General features: G+C 40.2%; 1 protein-coding gene across 3 annotated transcripts in view; it reads left to right on the top strand.

Moving 5' to 3' along the window:
• The window catches only part of LOC117572544 (Ig-like and fibronectin type-III domain-containing protein 2), a 52,066-nt gene that overhangs the window by 30,012 nt on the left and 859 nt on the right, over positions 1 to 21,195 (top strand). For 2 of the 3 annotated variants that reach the window (XM_034255415.2, XM_034255416.2), the window contains 15 exons: positions 5,104 to 5,194; positions 5,419 to 5,589; positions 5,647 to 5,784; positions 6,401 to 7,520; positions 7,577 to 7,790; positions 7,850 to 8,123; positions 9,489 to 9,743; positions 10,025 to 10,365; positions 17,341 to 17,491; positions 17,576 to 17,711; positions 17,792 to 17,984; positions 18,837 to 19,083; positions 19,150 to 19,819; positions 20,467 to 20,768; positions 20,900 to 21,144. In XM_034255415.2, coding sequence (XP_034111306.1) covers positions 5,119 to 5,194; positions 5,419 to 5,589; positions 5,647 to 5,784; positions 6,401 to 7,520; positions 7,577 to 7,790; positions 7,850 to 8,123; positions 9,489 to 9,743; positions 10,025 to 10,365; positions 17,341 to 17,491; positions 17,576 to 17,711; positions 17,792 to 17,984; positions 18,837 to 19,083; positions 19,150 to 19,819; positions 20,467 to 20,768; positions 20,900 to 21,144 — 4,533 coding nt within the window. In that variant the 5' untranslated portion in view covers positions 5,104 to 5,118. Of the gene's footprint in view, positions 1 to 5,103; positions 5,195 to 5,418; positions 5,590 to 5,646; positions 5,785 to 6,400; positions 7,521 to 7,576; positions 7,791 to 7,849; positions 8,124 to 9,488; positions 9,744 to 10,024; positions 10,366 to 17,340; positions 17,492 to 17,575; positions 17,712 to 17,791; positions 17,985 to 18,836; positions 19,084 to 19,149; positions 19,820 to 19,904; positions 20,433 to 20,466; positions 20,769 to 20,899; positions 21,145 to 21,195 lie in introns of those variants that run through there. The other variant, XM_052003499.1, reaches the window with a different exon arrangement.

The following is a 21,195-nucleotide window of genomic DNA, read 5'->3' on the forward strand; positions in this document are numbered from 1 at the left end:
CATTTTTAAAGCGGTTTACACTGTTCAGCCAAGTTCGTACAATACTTTACTCTGCTTTTTTCTATGCATATTTTGAGTGGGAGTTTCGACAACTTTGTTTAAAAACTGTTGCTTACCTAGGCACTAAGCTGCAAAAATGTGCTTTGCTGTTGCCGCTTTTGTCGCCAAGTACTTAGGTGTGCTTAGGCACTCACACAGACTCACACACACTCACACCTGCACACACTTATGTCGCCGCCTGAAAGTATGCAATACTTTTACTTTTTTTCCCGCTGTGTGTGAGTGTTTGAAACAGAATCCTGTGGACCACAGGAAAGCTGCTTAAGAACACAAACAATAACATTTTTTTTTGGGGGAAAATGTAAAGTGTTGTTCCTGTTTTTGTTGTGCTGTTTTCTGGTTGTCGAAAAATATTTTACACCTTTGCAACGAGCAACGTCGACTCTGTGCTGCGAGGAACTGCCTCCTTATCTAGGCGTCCAAAAAGCCAAAGCCAAAACATAAGCAACAAGGTAAACATTTTGGGGGTAATTAAGAAAAATTACCTCTTTCAAACAAAACATAAAAAAGGGAGCGAGAGCAAGAAGAGGATAAAAATCAACAAAACAAAACAAAAAAAAAAAATGAAATAGAAAAAAAGAGAGAAAAACAAAACAAAATTGTAAACGAAAAGGAAAAGCATGACACGAAGAACAGGCAATGGCAGCCATAAAATAGCTTCAGACAAGGGGGAAAAGCCATACGCAGACAAGCCAAAAGGACAGAGACTGAGTAGGGAAGGGCAGGACAGGACGTGGAGGATGAGTGGACGGACAGCCGTCCATAGCTGCACCGTTGTCAAGCAGCAGGCGCTCGGGGACTACAAGGCCCGTGACTAGCCGTCCCTGACTGCTGCGAGTTGTATTTTCTTGTGGCGAGGAGTTTTTGGTGTTAACTTTAAATTAGCAGCAAAGTGGAAAGTGTTGTCGGTTGGCTTCTAAAATGTTTTGCGGTGTATTTCATTTATCAAAAAGGATATCTTTTAGTCAATTGCCTGCTGCTGCTGCTGCTTTTGCTACTCTGGCTGCACACCTTTCCCAGTTGTCATTTGTCTGTCTTTTCGTTGTGTCCTTCGTTATGTGGGTTCATAGCCAGCAGAAATAATGCGAAAATATGAAGCAAATGTCGTGTTTTCTAAATTACCATTACAATAGCTTGGCTGTCGCTTTTATGATGTATTCGTTTGCCGAATGTTATCTCTGGTTGCCATAATGGCCAAGTCATTTACATTTTCTACTTCTATTATGAATCATTGTTGGCTTCTAATTTGTTCACATTATCGTAATTAACTCAGTGAAAAAATAAAAATAGAATTGAAAGAAATAATAAAAATTTATATGCTGATTTATGTAGAACAGCTTTTTCTATTACAGATGCGAACTTTTTATGTCAGTTTCAAATTAAAATCTGCGGCTAATTAAGTCAGTCTGATTAACAATTATTTGGATTTGATGAAACCCTATCATCATCATCATTCTGACAGAACTCGTTTAATACCTGTGGGATTCGTTCGCAAATGAAAACCACGCACATGTCGCAAGTCATAAAAAAGATTCAGGATATTTTGCTGCTCAAACGTTGCGTTTGCTGAGTCCCCGTATGCTAATAAAATCAAAACTGATTACCACATCATCTTCAACGAGCAGAGCGCGAGCTGAGCTGAGCTGAACTGAATCGAAGCATGCATATCATATTACTCATACGCCACGTTATACAATTTACTTACAACGTCAACGAGCAGAACGTTGACTGCTTTAACGCGACCACGAGCAGGGCTAAGGGCATGGACGGGGACGGGGACATGGGCGGGGGCAGGAGTACGATGAAGACAAATAGATGGCAGAGCGTGTAAGGCACGTAAATGTGAGTGATGGCTTCGTTGTTGCTGTGCGTGTCTGTCTCTATCCATGCGTGTGTTTGCGTGTGTGTGCGAATGTGTGAGAGTGTGTGTGTGTGTGTGTGCTAGAGTTCTTCAACAATGACAACAACAAAGCAAAAACAATTAATTGAGTTGGCTCACTGCGTACGTGGCGTACGCCAGCCACTGAGAGAGTGCAACTGCGCCAGCTCCCAACACAGTGCTTGCGAAAGATAAAACGCTTTGCAATAGCGCTATAATTTAATCAAATTTGTCACCCTTGCAATTGAGAGAGTCACACGGCAGCGAAATTCAGCGTGTCGCGTATTCCATTCCATTGTGACGACGACGCAGACGAGGACGAGGATGATACGACTGATGCTGATGCTGGCGAGGTCGCAGTCGCAGTCGCTTGAAGAATTTATGAATGGGCTCCGTGTGGCAGCCAAAAGAGATAAAAAGAGTGAGAAAGAGAGAGAGATGCTTGGTGCATCGTCGGAATCGTTCGCACTTTGTAAATTCAATTTAGAATGCGTTTAACGCGCATAAAATACTCGCTATCTTCGACAATGAGCACAGCCAACCTCACCCAAACCACAAACCGTGTTGCTGTCCCTGCCTCTGGCCCTGCCCTCTGTTTATGTCTGCCCCTGCCTATTACTAGAATTTCTCCACGGCTATTGTCTTACAGCTGTTATCGTCAACATTGCCATTGGCCATTGGTCATGAGCGGTTTGCCCTCTGATACCCTACAAGTGCTGCTGGCAAAGGCCATGGACAAACAAATGACGACCCCACTCATCATACTTGCTAGTAGGTTGGCTATAAGGGGATTTCCGATACTGCTGGCTGTCGTCATGTTTGTTGACAATTTTCTAGAGAGGGGTTGTGGAACGGGGCTGCTAATAGCGACAATTAGTCACCAATACTTGACCCAGAGGCGACAGGTAATTTCTAGAGTTATGGCTAACAGATATTGTGGCTCATTAGAAGCTCTACTTAATCTGTACTTAAAAATAAACTTTATTAGGAAATGCATTTATAATCCCCGACATCCAAGAAATAAGTATATTAATTTTGTATTGTATTACAAATTCAAGTAAACAATTAATCATGTTTCACAACCTTTTTTATTTAAGACAATTTATTTATAAACTTTACTTTATATTCATACAAATTCATTTTATTGTATTATTGTACGATAATTGCTCTAGAGAATAAATAAATGTAAAAGAAAAAGTTGCAGAAATAAAAAATGTATAACACTTTAAACACAATATTCATTTGAATTTAATTTAATTTACATTTTCGAATGTTCTGATACCTATTGATAGATTTATATATTTATTTATTTAAAAAAAAGATTATCCTATTATCTAATTTAATATATTTTATTTATGTATTATCTAAATTAATGTAGAAGATGAACTTTATGCACTTCTTCTTAATCCTCACCAAAAAAGTTTTAAACGTTTCCAGACGCTGAAATTCCATTTCGCAAAAGTTTAGTTTTATGAAACGGCTAAAAACTATTTCCGTTTAGTTGAAAGGTCCGTCTGTTGTGCGTGCAGTGTTGATGTTATACCATTTTTCATGTTTTTCCGACAAATAGCGGATGTGTTTGCATCGATTTGCAATCGGAATAACGCCTTCGATGGCTGTTCGAGGCAATATTAGTGAGCCACGCAACGTGCAAAGTTGTCAGCATCCTGCGACTATTGCAATGTTCAACATTTTATCAACAGACGAAGAAAAAAGCACACAAAATATTTATCAAAAAAGCTAACAAAAAAAAAAACAAAAATACTAAAAAAACTGACGTTAAACGAAAAGGTCGGTGGAACATGCCGTCAGTCAGTTTCGGGGATCGAGGGAGGAGGATGTGGGGGAATGGGTTGGTTGGTCGGTCCAATGGTCACGTATATTTTATTTTGCGAATCCCAACGTCGACATCAACGCGCTGCCAGTCTTCGTGTCCGTCCTAGTTCTCTTCCCCTACTCCTCCTTCTCCTCCTTCCTCCATCTCCGTCTACATTTCCGCCAGGCACCTGACCTGTCCAAGGTGGCGCTGTTTCCGAATGCATCTCTGTCCGCCAGTGCGTTCATGGGTCGACGTCGTCGTCGCTGTTTGCGATGTTAGTTGGCAGTTGACAGGTGCATCCGGTTGTGTAGGTGTGTGTGTGTTTGTGTGTGACCCGCACCCGCCCCTGCTCGCCTTCATACATATAAAAATGTGTCTCACCGGCTATGAAAATGATTGAAAAATATTGATTGTACGCAATAACTAGAAGAAAGCATTTACTATTATTTAAGGTTCCATATTTTTGACATCCCAATACGAGCACATACATTTTTCAATACCACAAATATGTTGAACTGGACAAGGGAAACAGACGTCGATTTGATTTAAATTAAACTATGCAAGAATGTAGCATAAATTTCTCTAAAGGGTTTTGCATTTCTTACAAGAATGTTTACCTCAAGACCATTTCGCATTCAATGATGATGCTTTTCCTGGTATAAAATGTGAGCAAGTATTTGCTAGTTATTTAATTTAATGCCAAGTTGTGTCTGCAATAGATATGTAGAACATGGAAAAGATTCCGATACTTGCAATCAGTTGATTCAACTAAAATGTGCGATATCGATGTACAAATATTTAATTACTACATACATAAACAAATAGTCTGTTTGCATTTATTGTGTTTTTTTCTTGATTGCAATAATAATTTTAATTTGCTACAGTTGTCTCTAATTATTTGATTGCAAACTCGTTAGTGGTCAATCAAATTCCTTTGAACATTAAAAAAAAACCAAACCAAATATGCAATTATTAAAATTGCGAATTGTGAAAAAATGTGCACACCCTATGATTATTTAAATTTTCAATACAGTATGTGCAAAATTTAACGAAATACGTAATGTTTAATGTGCAAATATTAACAATTATGTTTTTTTTATTATTCACAAATTATAATTGGTTATTTATATTCTCAAAAATGTTTATAATTTTTATATTTATATTGAGAAAAACAACAATATTTCCGTTGATTCAATAAATTTAATGTGTTATTAAGAAACATTCAATGAAAAATTCAATTGAAGACTAATTTTAATGTTGTATTTTCTGTTTGATAATATAAAATAGTTATAAATAGTTATTCTCGCCAACATTAATTGAATTATTTATTTTAATATATTTACAGGCTATACAAGGAATAATGCTTAAGCCATTCGGGTTAAAAATTATAACGATATGTCTTTTATTTACGAATGTTAATTCAGGTGTGCCAATTGGTAAGTCGTTTGCTTTACTTTTAATCACTTTTAACATATAAAATAAGACTTAAGCTTTCTTTCAATGAAAATATTGTATAATACATGAATTAGAAAATTTATAATACACTTTATAAAGTCATAAATTAGAAAATTAATGACACGACACTTAATGTCGAATGCACTTAGCTGCGCTAAGAGTTCAAGTTGATTTGTTGCATGTACGATAATAAATGTTGCTTTAGGAACTGGTGGCCCATCGCAGATATTCGAGAACAAGGATGGCCTGTTAACCTGCGTGGTCTCCGAGAATGTGGCCAACAACACGGTGATATGGAAGAAGGGTGACGAGATTTTAACAGCTGGCTCAGTCCGCGTCACAAATGATAATCGTGTGAGAGTTTTGCATGATGGAAGTAAGTGTTTAAGAATTGTTTAAGAGCTTAATTGTTAAGCAAGTACTATGGATCTAGGCCCAAAAGGACGCAATTTGGAGACGGGCGGAGAGGTCTGGGTGCTGTTGATCAAGGACCTAAAGACAAGTGATTCTGGTGCCTATATCTGCGAGTTGAACTCGGATCCTGTGTTGCGCAGCATACACATATTGACAGGTAAGTGGATCGTGCTCTCTAATTTTTTCCTTTACTTCTCCAGGTTTAAGCTTTTTATACTCGCTATCCATAGGATAGAATGGTATTTGATTTTTGTGAAGGCATAAAGAAGCATCTCTGACCCCATAAAATAAATCATATATTTCTTGATTAGCGTCTATAGTTGAGTCTGTATATATTGTCATGTCAGCATATCCGTTTGTCTGGCTGTCCGTATAAACACTTAGATTTCAGAGATAGAGACAAAGATACAAAACGGTCAGATAAAGTTTGTACTCTTAAAGTCCTCCTCGTTATTTGACACACAGAAATACAACTTTATAATTCCTGAATTTGGTTTGATTAGATGAAAATTTAAAAACTATTCAACGGATAATTTTATACGTTGCTTCGATTAACAATATGGTATATTTTAAACTCTTTGGTATATTTTTAAATGTAATAGAATACTAAAAATAACTTTCGGTATATGCTAGTATTTTTTCGGATTGAAAATTCGGTATATTTTCACGATGAAACCCCTTGTGCTTTTATTGAAAATGTGAAGCGGATATCTCACAGTCGAGCACACTCTAATCCAGCTTACGTATTTGTTTTCTTTTTGTTGATTTTTCAGTCAAGGAGGTGTCGCAGGGCAACAGCACAGACACAGCAACGGCCGAGTCAAGTGACGTGTTCCTGTTGCCGCCACCACTCAATGCCCAGGACAATCGCAGTTTCTGGCGACCGAGTCAAAGTCCGCCAGTGTTCACACATGACTTCACCGAGTGCTGTGAGCGCGCCAATGTGTCCACGCAGTGCATGGGTTTTTGCAATGTGCACAACATCCTCGATGGGACCACAGATGTGGATCCCGAGGCCTGCGAAAAGGACTTTCCCAGCATTGTCAAGTGCATGGCCGATGGTCGCAATCATGTGCCCTGTTGCGTTGAGAAGCAAATACCCGATCTCTGCCAGGATATGTGCCGCGGCGAGTACACCCCTTTCACTGACCGGCTAAAGACGCGTGTCTCCTGCGTGCACCACACACTGAGTGGGCTGCAGTGCATCCTGAAGGGTGTGCAACAGATACCCAGCATGCCGGTTCAACTCTCTGTGGATCAGGTGCGTGAAAAGAGTGTGAACATCAGTTGGTCGCCGCCTCAGAAGCTGGCCGATCAGGTCAGTCATTATTCGGTGAATCTGACGACATTGCATAGCTTTGATGAGGACGAGTTGAGCGGTGAGGTTAGACGAAAGTCGCTGAAGTCAACGGAACAGCAGGAAATGGAACTGACGAAACTCTACAATGTGCCCGCCAATCAGACGTATCTCTATCTGGACTCACTGTCGCCGCTGACCATGTATGCTGTCATTCTGACTGCGGTCAATGAGTATGGCTCCAGTTTGCCCAACGAACGTCTGCGGTTCTTTACCCATACCAGTGCTTCGGTGGCAGAGACACAGGCGGGCAACACCGACAAGCAGGTGATGCCCACGTTGCCTGATATACGAGGTTGTTGCGAATCGAGTGGCATGACGCATCGTCTGTGCATGGACAAGATGTGTGATCCAGAAAAGGCGGATCAAGCGACTCTGCCTGACCTCATGGTCTGTGCGCCCTGGTCGAACATTACCTTCACTTGCTTGGCCAACAATATTGATCATACGCCGTGTTGTCGTGCCAGAGGAATTCCATCGGCTTGTTTTCCGCTTTGCGCTGGCAAGCTGACCTCGCTGGACTTTAGCCTATTCAAGTGGGTTTCGAAATGGCAGTAATTGCAAATAGATGTTAAATGTTCTCCCATTTTAGATGCCTGCGTTTCATGTCCGAGTACAGCAGCTGCTTGTTTCAGGGCTATGGAGTGCTCGCTGATCCGCCTTCAAAGCTGCGCACTGTCGCCAAAACTGACAGTTTTGTGATACTCGACTGGAATAAGCCGAAGCGACTGGCGGACACGGTGACCACGTTCCATGTCAAGTTCCGTCGCCTGGGAGTCGGCGATGACTATCTAACTGTGGAGAAGGTAAGTTGCACGAAGCGAACTTAAATAAGGTTGACTGGCTAATTTAATTAACTTTGCAGCGTCAGCCGCCACTCATTCTCGAAGGTCTTGAGGCGGACATTTACTATGAGTTCTATGTGGTATCAATTAATGCGTATGGCAAAAGCGAACCATCTCCACGACTCATTACACGCACCCTGGCCGCCGAGCTCGATCCAACGCCGGTTGCCAAATACAACATGTCGACGTGTTGCCAAGCCTCTGGTCTCTTGCCACAATGCGCTCCACTCTGCTCTTATAACATTCGGCTGTCGGACATTGAAAATCTCGGACCAACGTGTCGTGCCCAAATGCGTGAGTAACAGTTAAGCCCACAAACACACAGACACACACATACTAGCGTCCACATTCAACTGGCCAACTCTAATTAGTGTCAGTCCAACATCCTTATTAAGCAGCTCACAGCGCCCTGTTCCCTGTCTCTTGTTCCTTGTTATCCACCATTGACAATAGGGCCTTGCACAATAGACGAATCTGAATGGTTTTTCTGAATTTAATGAGCTCATTTCGGTTTCGCCTTTTTAATTGATCAAATTTGCAGTATTAAGTCCTAAACGAATCTTTGTCTACGTTGGGATTGTTGTTTAGTTGGCATGGCATAGTTACTGTAATATGAGATGCGAATTACGTTTTGTATGGATTAATCTGGATTGAACTGGAAGCTGATAATTAGATAGCATTAAAGTAGAAATGATTAGATGAATTTGTCTAGATGATCAAGAATTCTTTAAGAGACGTATTTAAAGTTAATTAATGGAGTGTTGACGGAGTGACAGCAAATTGAGAATTTTTATAGGTGTAAACAAACTACGATTTATATTTCAAAAAGCTACCAATAATATAAATATTTTTATAAAAGTTATTAAATACTTTATTTTATGTAGTTGCCTATGAATAATATTTGCTAAGTATATGCAACGAAGTTTAAATAAAGCACAGTATTGCATACATTTAAACAGAAGTTTAAATAAAGTACACTAAAGAATTTCGAAATACTACATTTAAATATAACATTTTTTAAGAATTATAATTATCATTATATTTTCAATAATGAAATAAATTAGCTTAGTATTTTATATAGTTTCTGTTGCTTAATACTTGGAAACACTTTTTGAATTAAAGCTTAAGCAATGTAAATTATATTTGGAAATTCAACATTTAATTTCAGAATTTCTAAGAAAGTATAAAAAAGTATTTATTTGCCAGATTTTTTCTACTTTAAATATAACATTAATTATACAATTAAAGATATTTTCTACTTTCAATAAATACAATTTGAAATTCATTGCTTGACTACAATAGCAAGATAAATTACTTAGCATAGCTAGAGCTGTCTTTGAAGCAAAGTTTCCATTGATTATGCTCATGTCAAGCTTATTAGCCGATGACTTGCGTGTAGAAGAATTGCTCTAAGTAGATGTAAAATCTGCGTTAATTTCCTGAAAATTGCAGACAGAAAACCCGTCGAGTCATGCTTTGCATCATTGACTGCTGAAAAGTTGTTTGTAGCAAAACTGTCAGATTAAAGTTGAAGTGTCCAAATCACAGCCAAACAGGATATTGATGTATTCAAAGCATGAATTGGGGCCACAGATACGCGGCAATTTGCCATGTCATAGTTGAAGTCTACTATTAACCACATTCTCTGTTATTCCTTAGCTATTCTGGCACGTTGCGCAGCTGGAGGACGAGATCACAGTCCGTGCTGCAGTCGCCGTGGCGTTATTAATGCCTGCATGCCACTTTGCCGCGGTGTTATGCCCCTTGCACTCTCCACCAAATCGACAGCGGCAACCGCTGCATCGACGGCAGCGGGCATCGGAACTCTAACATCAACAGGCTCATCGACGTTGGCGAGCAATGTGCCAGATTGTTTATCCTACGCTGGCAACATTCTGCAGTGCTTCGAGGAAGGTAAGAAGCGAATATTCGAATAGTCGAATAGCCGTAACCATGGCACTTGTGTGTTTGCGGCTAATTCTGTTTGCCGAATGGCGTGTCTGGCGTGCATGTTGAGTATACGCACTGTTGCACACCATTGTGTGTGCTACATTATTTGGTCAATTCCTTGGTATATCCCACAAAATGGCAGACAAAACCAATATTGGCCAATTAAACTTGCATTATAAAACAACTGTTCACCATCTACCATCTATCTCAAACTCAATCTCTATCTCTCTCTTCCTCCATGCCAGGCACAAATAATATACCCGGACCACCAGAAGATGTGCATGCAACATCCGTGACGAGCAGAAGCATAAGTCTCGCTTGGACACCGCCCACAGTGGAAACAGCTTCAATCTCTTCCTCCGCCACCGCGGCAACGCCTGTCGACATGATAACTGGCGATGAACTGGCTGCAGCAGCCGGCATTGTGGCTGGTGATGTTGCGACAGCAGCCGAGACATCGACAACGACAACATCGAAGTCGGCGGACTCTGCAAGTGCAACGAATGCAGATGATATTGATTTTGTTGTGCAATATGGACGAGTGAATAATATGACCATGTACGAAACCATCGCGAAGCTGGAGAATGTGAGTAGTTATATTATTAATTGTTAACTACAGAAAGAGAGAAAGGGGAGAGAGGAAAAGCCAGAGTAGAGTAAAGTAAACAAAAGTTTTGACCTACAATTTAAATACTGATCCCTGCATGTTTCACTAAAATGACTTTCATATAGTAAAAGTTTTTTGCAAACTCTGCAATATGCAGACGCACAGACAAACAGTAATTTTTGGCTAAGCTGGTTACTCTTAATGAAATAAAGCGTTGGCCACTAATGAATGCAATTAAAACTGTGGCATGCGAATAAATGTAGAAAACTGTAAGCTTATTAGACTACAAATTTGAGCTTAGCAGCGTAATAACAATAGAATTTCAAGCACTTTATAATTATTATGCTTTTTAAAAATATGTTTAATAATAGAATCGAAATAATTTATAAATTTAGAATTAAATTAATTGGTTATTTTTTATACCCGCTACCCACAGAGTAGAAGGGTATTATAACTAAAACAAATGAAGCAACTCCGACCATATAAAGTCTATATATTCTTCAACAGCCGAGACGATATAGTCATGTCAATTCTTATGAACACCTAGATCTCAGAGTCTATAAGAGATAGAGATATATTTTTTTCGTACTTCTTATGCTTGCGTGCTATATTTTAAATATATATTATATTGTATTATATAGTATTATTATACCAAATATAGCCTTCGGTATATTTTTGTAATTTGTAACGTATACAATTATTTATTGCAATGAGATGAGCCAGAGTGAGTCTTAAGGTTCTGTATATTAAATTGGTATATTATAAGAATTATAGCGTACTGCTTTGCATTTATTTAAAATAGATAGCGAGTAGCCCAGCTTTCTTCCTTGTTTATTACAAATTTATTTAAACTATTTGGGTTTATTTTTGTGTATTGAAATTTAGAATTAATTGGTTATTTTTTAAACTGTTAGGGTTCGTTTTCCCATTCAATTATCGCATAGAGGGTGACCTTAATCTGTAAGTAAGGTTTATGGTAGGGCTGTGTGTCATGGCTGATGCTCGCCAACTGAAACTATTCGTTTAACGGTGCAAACGTGACGATAAACTAGACACAGAAAAGTTTGCCATAAACGCGGACTGCGCGAACTTGGCTTAATATACATATAAATTGCCATTGGCATTGTTGCAGTTATTGACTGTTGTTGTCACACATCACAGAGCGCAACACAGTCCAACATAGTGCGATGCGTTTTGCGGCGCCACCTGCGCTTGCTGCTGTTGCTGCTGTGACGTTGCTGCGGCAAGAATCGCAGTCATAGCCATGGCCATCAGCAGAGTTATTGGCCTCAAAAACTTGCAAATACGAAAACAAAAAGAAAAAAAATGCGCTGCAAAAATAACTGAATAACTGGCAAGTGTTTGACGCGTGTTGCTGTTGTTGTTGCTTTTGTCGTTTTTGATGCGCGCAAAATGTTTTCAATGCAAGCTGCGACCCCTCGTTGCAGCAACAAGGCGACATCGACGGACCAGCCCATGATGCCAGCCAACCAGCCAGTCAGCCACCACTAGACACCAATCGAATCGATATTGGAGACGAGCTCAACAGCATGCCGCATGCTGGCTGCCGCATGCCGCACTGAGGCATGTTGTAGCTGTTGCCAGCTTTAGTTTTTGTCAATGTGTTTTTCTTTCACTCTTTTCAATTTCTGTCTCTGTTTCTGTAGCTGTAGCTGTAGCTATTGCTGTTTTTGCTTTTGTTCTTTTTTGCTCTCTTGTGTTCAAAATTCATTCGCCTGCTCACTTTGGTTTTGTTACTCGGTTGGCTTGGCTGGTCTGCTCTGATCTCCTCTGCTCTGGAGTTGGAGGCTGGCCTGGTCAAGCGGGCGCATCTGTTGCGGAGCTGGTTGGCTGGCTGGCTGGCTGTCTGTCTGCTGGCTTAGCTTCTTTTATACTCTCTCACACACAATTTTGGTGTCAATTGGTTTAAATGCGTCTCGGTGCATCGGCCTCAGACTTTTTGGCTGCCTGCACAATGGCGCTATTTTTATCGGTGGTATTCAAACTCTTCTCCTCTTCGTTTTGTATCTCTATGTGTATCGCACGTATCTACAAAACTGTTTTTTGGGCATCTGCTGGGAGAAAAGCAGGCGTGTTATTGGCACGTTGAGCTGACATCTGACCTCGGTTATTGCCTCTACTTGTATAGTATGTATATAAAAAAGTTAATTGCTTTCGAACGTGCCAGAAATACTTTGGCCTAAGTTTAAATATTTTAACCAGGCAAAAAAAAGGGCAACAGCGAAATTAACAAAAAAGACCAGGAGAGATAAGAGCGAGAAAAACTCTCTCTGCCAGAACTTGCAATATGTGACTCGGTTTAATTATAGCAGACTGCCAAGAATTTATTTATTTGTATTCACATTAAGTAGTTTGGTTTGGTGGCGAATGAACAACACCTGAAACAAAAGTAAGTCAGGGAAGTCGACTCGTATATATATATAAATAGTTTGTAGCGGGAAAAACGAACGTTAAGGATGCTAAGGACACCCCAGGGTGTTTGTCGTGCTCGATTGAATCAGTGCCAATAATTTGGCAATTCCTATTCAGCGCGGCAGCATGATCTCACCACCATTGGCAATCGCCGAAGCAGTGTCGAAGCCTGGCCAACATCATGGACAGTGTCCTTTTACGGAAGGGTTGGCATGGTTTACGAGGCAAGGTTTGTTGGGGAGGAGAACAGCAGAGGAAGTGAAGACGAGGCTCTGCTCGAACGTAACTTTTGTGATGATTTTTACTGCCGCAGCTGCTGTTGCCTGTTGGCGAAGCAAGCTTTATTTCTCATTTCTCTTTGTTGTCAAATTCACCCGAAATGTTGGTCATAAAAACTTTTTAATATGGTCGTACGAATAAAATAGTAAAATAGTAAAAAATCCTGCACAGACGATAGACGAAGTCCACCAATTAGATACATTCTAAATGTATATTCCAATAGACTTCGCTTCGGGAGTCTTTTCAAAAGGGTTCAAAATGACATCGATTACGCTGCGAGACTATGCGTCTTTTTGAGGCGTTCCACCAGTAAATGACCAACCAGGGACTTGGTTATATAAATGTGTACACTATACAAAAAAAAATATCTTTAATGGCTGAGGAAGAGTTGGGTGGGGGATTGTTGTCCTGCCAACTTGCGCCCATTCCAAGTCATCGCAATGCTCTTTGAATATTTATTCGTTTACGCTGTTTGCTGTCATATTTGGATGCTGTTACTTGTGGTATTTAGGACTGGCTCACCTCAACCTGCCAACCGAGTCGAGCACGTGTTTGTGGCCACATTAATTATTCATTTCGGACCCTGGTCGGACTGTTTTCGCCATGCCAACTGTGGCACATTTAGATTGCGGGGTGGAAAATGTAATTATTGGTCAAAAGGGATATAATAAAGTGACAACAAAGTTGCTGCTCTAGTGTTTTGGGGCTATTAGTACTTGTTTTCGTCCACAAGGTCCTGTGGGGCCCAAGCTCCGACGATAGTACTTGGCATAGTTAAGACACAACAACAAAAAAGGTTTTCTTTTTTTAATTTAATGCTCTTAAGATAAGAGCGTGCAGTAATTTTAAAAAAATATGTAGCTAAATTCCAGACTTGGGCTCAAGGGAAAGAAGTCGTAAAACTATTCTATCTCGTGCTTAATTTAATGTCACTTTGCACAAAGCAAAAACAAATTACTCGGCAGTATTTTAGTAAATTGTGTGCGAAGTATCATGCCAATAAATTTGGAGTTCTTTTTAAAGAGAAGAGTTTAAAATTGAGCTCGAAATAAACAAGAGTTAAATTTGATATAAGATCAAATCTTTAATTGTACTCAAGACTACAATTTGCGTTTATCAAAAGTGATTTATTTTATTTATTGTGAAATTGGTCTACACCTAATCTGAATATCCATCTGTCAGTAAATAAAGTGTCTTGTCAGCGATTATGACTGAATACAACCCCCAGGTGGCAAATTGAAGGCCAAGCTAATTGTTTTTATGCCATTCCGTTGGCACATAGTTGGTCTGACAAGCCAAATATATATAAATATATGAACTTCTACGTATGCGTATAAATCAAAAACACAAGTGGTCGTTGCCCAAAACAACAAAAAGAAAAAAGAGAAGCCGTAAAAGGGAGGCAAAGTATGTATGATACTATGCTATGTAGAGGTTTCGGTGCGTTCATATAAATTAAAATGTGCAACAGCAACAAACAAGCCAAAACAAGAGAAGCAACACTAGAAACAACAACATCAACAACAACAAAAGTGCATCAACAACCACACACAGCAATGGCAACAACATCGAAGATACGAGCATAAAATGATCAATTTGCTGTTTGTCAGCTGCCTGAGTTGGCTTGACATTGACTCACTTACCAAAATGTCAAAGTCTTGTTACGGGTGGGCTGGAGGTGTAGCATTCTACTGGCAGCAGGTGGACAGAGTGGAGGTGAAGGCGGAGGCGGAGGAGGAGGGGCAGATAGTCACGTATTTCAAATCGCTTAAGTGTGCAAGTGTGCAAGTGTGCGAGTGTGTGTGTGTGTGTGTGTGTGTGCACACACTTTGTCATCATCAGTGGCATCAGTGCGAGCACACAGATTATTTATGCCAGCAGCATTAAAACTCACAAATAATAAAAACACATTTACGCAATAAGCGTGCCACACCACAAGCACACACACACACGCTGGCACAAACACATACACATGTGGATGAGTGCAGCATTGGCATAAATTTTGTAGCATTTTCAACCAAAAGCGTAATTAATGGTCCAAAAACGACAACTGAAAGATAATCAAACAGTTTAACATCACAAACTGGATTTCTGGCGACTTTCGGGTATTCTACACGAGCATTGTATCTGTATTCGTCGTGCCTAGATGTATCTGAATCGGTATCAGGTAGTAGTTAATTGTACTCGCAATAAGTATACGCATTAAGTATACGCACATTATGCGAGTATATTGCTTTTTTGAACTGGCTATTTGCAAAGTAATTATTCAAGTGGTAGAATAGATTGGTGATAATGTGTCAAAGAGAAAGAAAAAGAATTAGCGATCAGAATATAGTTTTAAAATAATATTTTATTTAATTCTTCGCTTCAAATAACACCTCTATTTCAGCCAGCTAAATTAGTTTGAAATTTTTGTGTTGCTCTGCCTTTTTTTAAACTTTAAACTATTAATTAAAATACGTAACTCATTTATAATATCTTCTGTTTAATGCTAGACAGATATATGGTATATTATAATCATATTTGTATTTCTATTGATTTCTAAATTTGTAGTACCTCATTTCTAATATCCTCAGTTTAGTTCTGGTCGGAAAAATATTCAAGAAATATATTATAATTTTTGTATTTGTATTAAATTTTCAATTCAAGTTTTGGTATAATTATTGTCAAATTGTCTACTTAAAAGCTACTTTAATAATCAACTTTTAGTAGATAATGTAATGTGTTCTAATGTCGAGCATGCTTGACAGTAGCTTTGCTGTTCAACGCGCATCTGCAGCCAATACTCGGATGCTGGCTAATTCACTGTCAGCTGCCAGCTCTGAAATGGCGGCAAGCTGTAGCCGCAGATTACGCAAGCAATTTTTAATGTGGGTCGCTGCTATGCCAGCGAATTATCCTGTCAGCGGAATAGCAAAAATGCGAATGCGAATAGAGAAATGAATACATAGAACACACTTTAGTTTGTACATCAACATACATACGTATGATACATACTGTGTCAATTTCGGCAATGACTTTTGAAACAATATGACGCCAGCTGGCAGCAACAATGTAGCTGCTGCTGCTGATGATGATGCTGATGATGGCGTTGGCAGCTGGGTGTGCCTGAGTGTGAGTGTGTAGAGTGTCGGCTGGCGGTGTCATTTTGCGGCTAAATACCACAAATTGCGCTTCGTCGCGGCAATTACAAAAAGTACTAATCATGACGGCACACAGTGGGCGATTTGGTCCCGCTAGCGGCATTTAATTAAAAACTTCTAAACTAAAATAGATATCTTCAGTCGGTTTTTTTCACTGATCAGAAAAAAATCATAGAATTTTTTAAGTTAAAAAATTTTTTTTTTAAATTTTTTTTTAAATTTTTTTTTTTAATTTAAAATTTTGTTTTATTTTTATTTTATTTGAACTTCAATTAACATATTTCATATATAAACTTTATCTAAAAAATGATGGGATGATGGAAAAAAATGGGATGACTTCTGAGTGCAATACTAAAAAAAGATCCCTTTTTGGTACTAACACTGTGTCTAAAAAGTACCATAGTTTCAAGGCTAGCAGATAATAGCAGTTGATATTACACATTTTTGGACGCCACTGATTCACACTTTCGGCTAATAAAGGAGTTAGACTGGACTTAGTTGAACAAATTAAGTTCTACTCCACGAAAGACAGGTGTACGCTAATCCGGGCTAGTTGTTAATACACTGAATTACCACTACGTTTTATGAGCTACACATTTATAGACCGGTCACAAACATTGATTTTTTTGAAAATACATACCTTGAATATTATAAAAAACCAAACTTCTAACAAATTCACCAAAAATTATAAATTTCCGAGGAACTCAAATTCCATGCGCGCAAAGAGAAAAAATTGTGTAAAGCTCTTTGCGAAATCATATGGTGTGTTTGACCGATCACAGCTAATGATCAGCTGATCGTAGAGCTTTCAAAAAGCTTTTAAAAATCTAATCAAAGCATCTGCTATCGATATGTGAAAAAATATTAACGGATTTTTAAATTTGAAAATTTGAATTAAATGCCGCTAGCGGGACCAAATCGCCCACTGTGCGGCAGCGCGCGTTGCCTTCTCTCCTCTCTCCTCAATTCTCTCTTGCTAAGGAAAACCGCAGAGTGCACTGCGACAACGGTTGTTGTCTCACTTAGGCTGCTGCTGCTGTTCATTTTTGTTTGTTTCATGTTTCTCTAGTATACTATACAAACGTAACTTTACACTTAGGAATTGACCACCAACGAGACCAGCATCGATTTGACCAATTTGGATGAGAATACCTTATACCGCATTACGGTTGTGGCACGTGGAAAATTTGGCACATCGCTGCCAGCATCAATGCTGCTGCTCAACACATCGAGTGTTGCTAGCGAAAATGGTAAGTCATTCAAGGCATTTTGGGGTCAACTCGATTGCACCACATGCACGAAGACTCACTACCTTTGTTTTTCCTTTTGTGTAGTGCAACATTCAAATGACACCTGGGGAGCACCGTCGCCGCCTCATTCGCTGACCGTGCTCACACACAGTGCCACCTGGATGCAGTTGACATGGCAGCCACCAGAGTATTCGCATCCACACGAGCGCATTACCTACAGGTGAGTCCAGGGCGGGGTGAATGAACCACAGTCTGGTGGTGTTATTATGTGTTGCTAAACCGCCAGCATTGTTCTTGCAGGGTCTATCACAAGATGATGAAAACTGACGGCTTCACCAAGATTGAAACAAAGCTGGCTTGGCTGCGACTCACCAATCTGAAGCCCAGTTCGCAGCATGTGCTCTATGTCGAAGCGGTGGGAGAACGTGCTTCCTCGTTGCCCTCAGAGACGCTAGTCGCGTGGACGGATCCCGCTTTGCCTGCCTTTGTCGATGTAATTTGTTTGAGAATATATCTGCATGTACACTTATGTACATATATACACAGAGATGGAGAGAATCGTTTAGTTTTCAAGAATACATCTTGTGTCAAGATGAAAAGGTTTCAAGAGCAAAGCGTGAACACATATTTCTAAATCAAACCAGTCTAGCTATTTCAATCTGAAGCAACAATTTTACATTTTGCATTTGATTGAAGACGAAAAATTCTGAAATCATGAAAGCAGGGAATACTAAAAGAACAAAAGTGTTCTTGTATAGAGGTTGTTTAATGAAAAACAAAGCATTTCATTATGTTTGACAAGTTATTTATTTTTAATGGTTTCATTTGATATATTCCATTTGTTTCATTTAGCTTGAATTGACTTTAAAACTCTTAATATACGAAAGGTTTTTAAGAAACAAAAATTTTTAAAACTTTGAAAACTAATTTGAAGTGAAAATAGTTTCTAAAGTAAAAATATGTTTTTTTTTACATGAAATTCATTTTTTAGGAATGTGAATTTATAGACAAAATTCAAAGCCCTTTTTATTTTATTCCCATATTTTCTTCATTCTACTTGCTTTGTCAATAAAAGTTTTAATTCAACAAAGTTTTGGGTAGATGGAAACTTTGATATTAAAGCTGAAAGAATTCCTTAAAAAAACCTTATTTTATTCACATGAAATTAAAGAAAAAATTAAAATATTTTTTTTTTATCTTTTGACTAAAGAAATGTTCACATTATTATTTAATGAATGTAAAATTCTTAAATTCGAAGTCACGTGTATTTCACGCCCTGTGTATATATAAAATATTTGAGAAAAGTCAGTTATTCATACATGAATTCCCTTTTTTCCTGCAACAGCCACCGACTGTGCATCCGGCGGACAACATACCCGAAGGCGGCTCAATGACTATTCTCTGCCTGGCTCTGGGCAATCCAGCGCCAACCATTTCGCTGTACGTGGGCGGCCACCTGGTGCGTCAGGACACCTCGCGGCACATGGTGACGGTCATACACAATGTATCGGCGGACATGGAGCATGTCTCGTGTTACGCGGACAATGGCTACGGTGTGCCCATGCAGGCAACCAGACGCGTTAACATCTGCTGTAAGTTGCGAGATTTGCGGATGGATTAAATAGACTTTTCATTGATGTTTTGCGTGTGTTCCATAGATCCACCCAAGATACAAGCAGCGGGAATTACAGTGGCCTCGGTGGGCGATGAGGTGGAGCTGCGCTGCACTGTGGACTCGAAGCCAGCGCCCAAGACCATCTTCTGGCGCGATCATGATGGACGCGTCCCTGTGCCCCAAGGTGGCAACTATTATGTGTCCGTTGCTAATGTGTCGACGATTTATACGATGTCGTTGCGCATCAGTAAGCTGCAGGCCAACGATGTTGGCGATTACTTTTGCCATGCCGAGAATCCATTTGGTTCCTCCACGACGCCGGTCTCGGTGCGTATACGTAATACGCCGAGCCTGAATCGCAATGTGTCACAATGTTGCGCCGAGCAGAACGTTTCGATGGCATGTCGCGATGCCTGCACTTACTACGTGGACTTTGATGCGATTGCCAATCGCCCCGAATGCATTGTGGACTTTGATAAGTTGATGAAGTGCGCCGCCGATGGCTCCGACCATCGTTCCTGCTGTGCCGAGGAGCATGTGCCGCGCAAGTGCCTCAACTGGTGTCGCGGCGAAACGGTGCGTGCGAAGGAGATCTGCAGTCTGCAGTATTCGCGCACCATAATCGGTTGCTTTGAGAAGAATCGTGATCGATTGCCGGGTCCGCCGGAGAACATTGTGGTCAGCGTGATGTCCGATAATGAGGTGAACATTAAGTAAGTGATGAATCGAATTTCTTCATTTCGTTTGCAGCTATCAAATTTAATCTTTTAACTATGTGTCCGTTTCGGTTTGGTTCAGTTTTGGGATTTTTCTCTCTCGCTCGAATTGCCTTTGGGGCGGATGTGAAGTCATCCATTCCGAGCTACGCAAGCCAATACATTCATTATCCTCGCATCGTTCACACACACACACATGTGTGATAGTGTGTGTGTATGTGTGCTGACTGCACTAATAGACCGCAAAATCCATTAAAGCTGAGATTTTTATCTCACTTTAATACACTTAGTCAACGTCAAAGGTTACGCACACACACACACACACACACACACAAAGTCGCAGCAGGCGACTACGAAACGGACAACGGACATTGAACGAGGGGAGGGGAGGAGTTTGGGTAGTTTGGATGTGTAATGGATAGCCGAGAATAGTGGATAGTGTATTTGTGGGGGATGGGACATTGAGCGTGGGTGGTTGCTAGGCTCCGAACGTAAGTTTGTACAGCAAGCAGACTCCGGGAATCGACTCGGAATGCCAGTTCGCATTAAATTTATTAAAATTCCAGACAAGTTTTGCGCCTGCAACAATATTACCACTCATAATATGGCGCCATGCACACGGTCTGAAAACTATTTCATTACAGATGGGACGCACCAACAAAGAATCCAAATGCCGTCGACGGCTATAGAATATATTACCATGAGGCCGCCGTAGTGCCGCCAACGTCGTCGTCGCCCAGCGAATCTTCGATGGAGCCTGCGTCTACGTCGGATACCATGAATAATGCAACAAGTATGGGCAACGGCAACAGCAACAACAATCAGATAATGTTGGCGGGTGTACTGGAGATAAAACGCATCGACGTAAAGGACACAACAATAAGCATTAATGGGCTTAAGAAAGACGTGCTGTATGAGCTTGTGGTTAAGGCTGGCAATTCATATGGTGCGTGAACTCTTCGTTTTTGATGGAGCATCAATAGCTTACCAGCTACAGTTGCTGTTCCTCCGTCTCTCTGTCTGTGTTTGTCTTGGCTTAATTTGCAGACTTGTCTGTCGCTCCGTTTTGCTTTGCAGGTGCCAGCGTACTCACTGATCCGATTAGATTCACGCTGGGGGAGCAGCATGTGACCTCGGCAACCAGCAGCTACTCCAGCGCCGTTGGCACAATCAGCGGCATTGTGGCGAGCATTTTGGCCATACTCCTGGCAGCGGCAGCCATTGTGTTCTATCGTCGGCATCGTTCGCATCACGGCAAGGCGGGTAATGGCAATGTCGCATTCGAGAATCCTACATATACGCGGGGTCTGGAGCAGGTGCAGGTGTGTATTAATTATGGGCCAGCTTTAAGACTAGCACAGCATACTTATGTT

Source organism: Drosophila albomicans, chromosome 3, assembly GCF_009650485.2.
Source record: "Drosophila albomicans strain 15112-1751.03 chromosome 3, ASM965048v2, whole genome shotgun sequence".
NCBI lineage: Eukaryota > Metazoa > Arthropoda > Insecta > Diptera > Drosophilidae > Drosophila > Drosophila albomicans.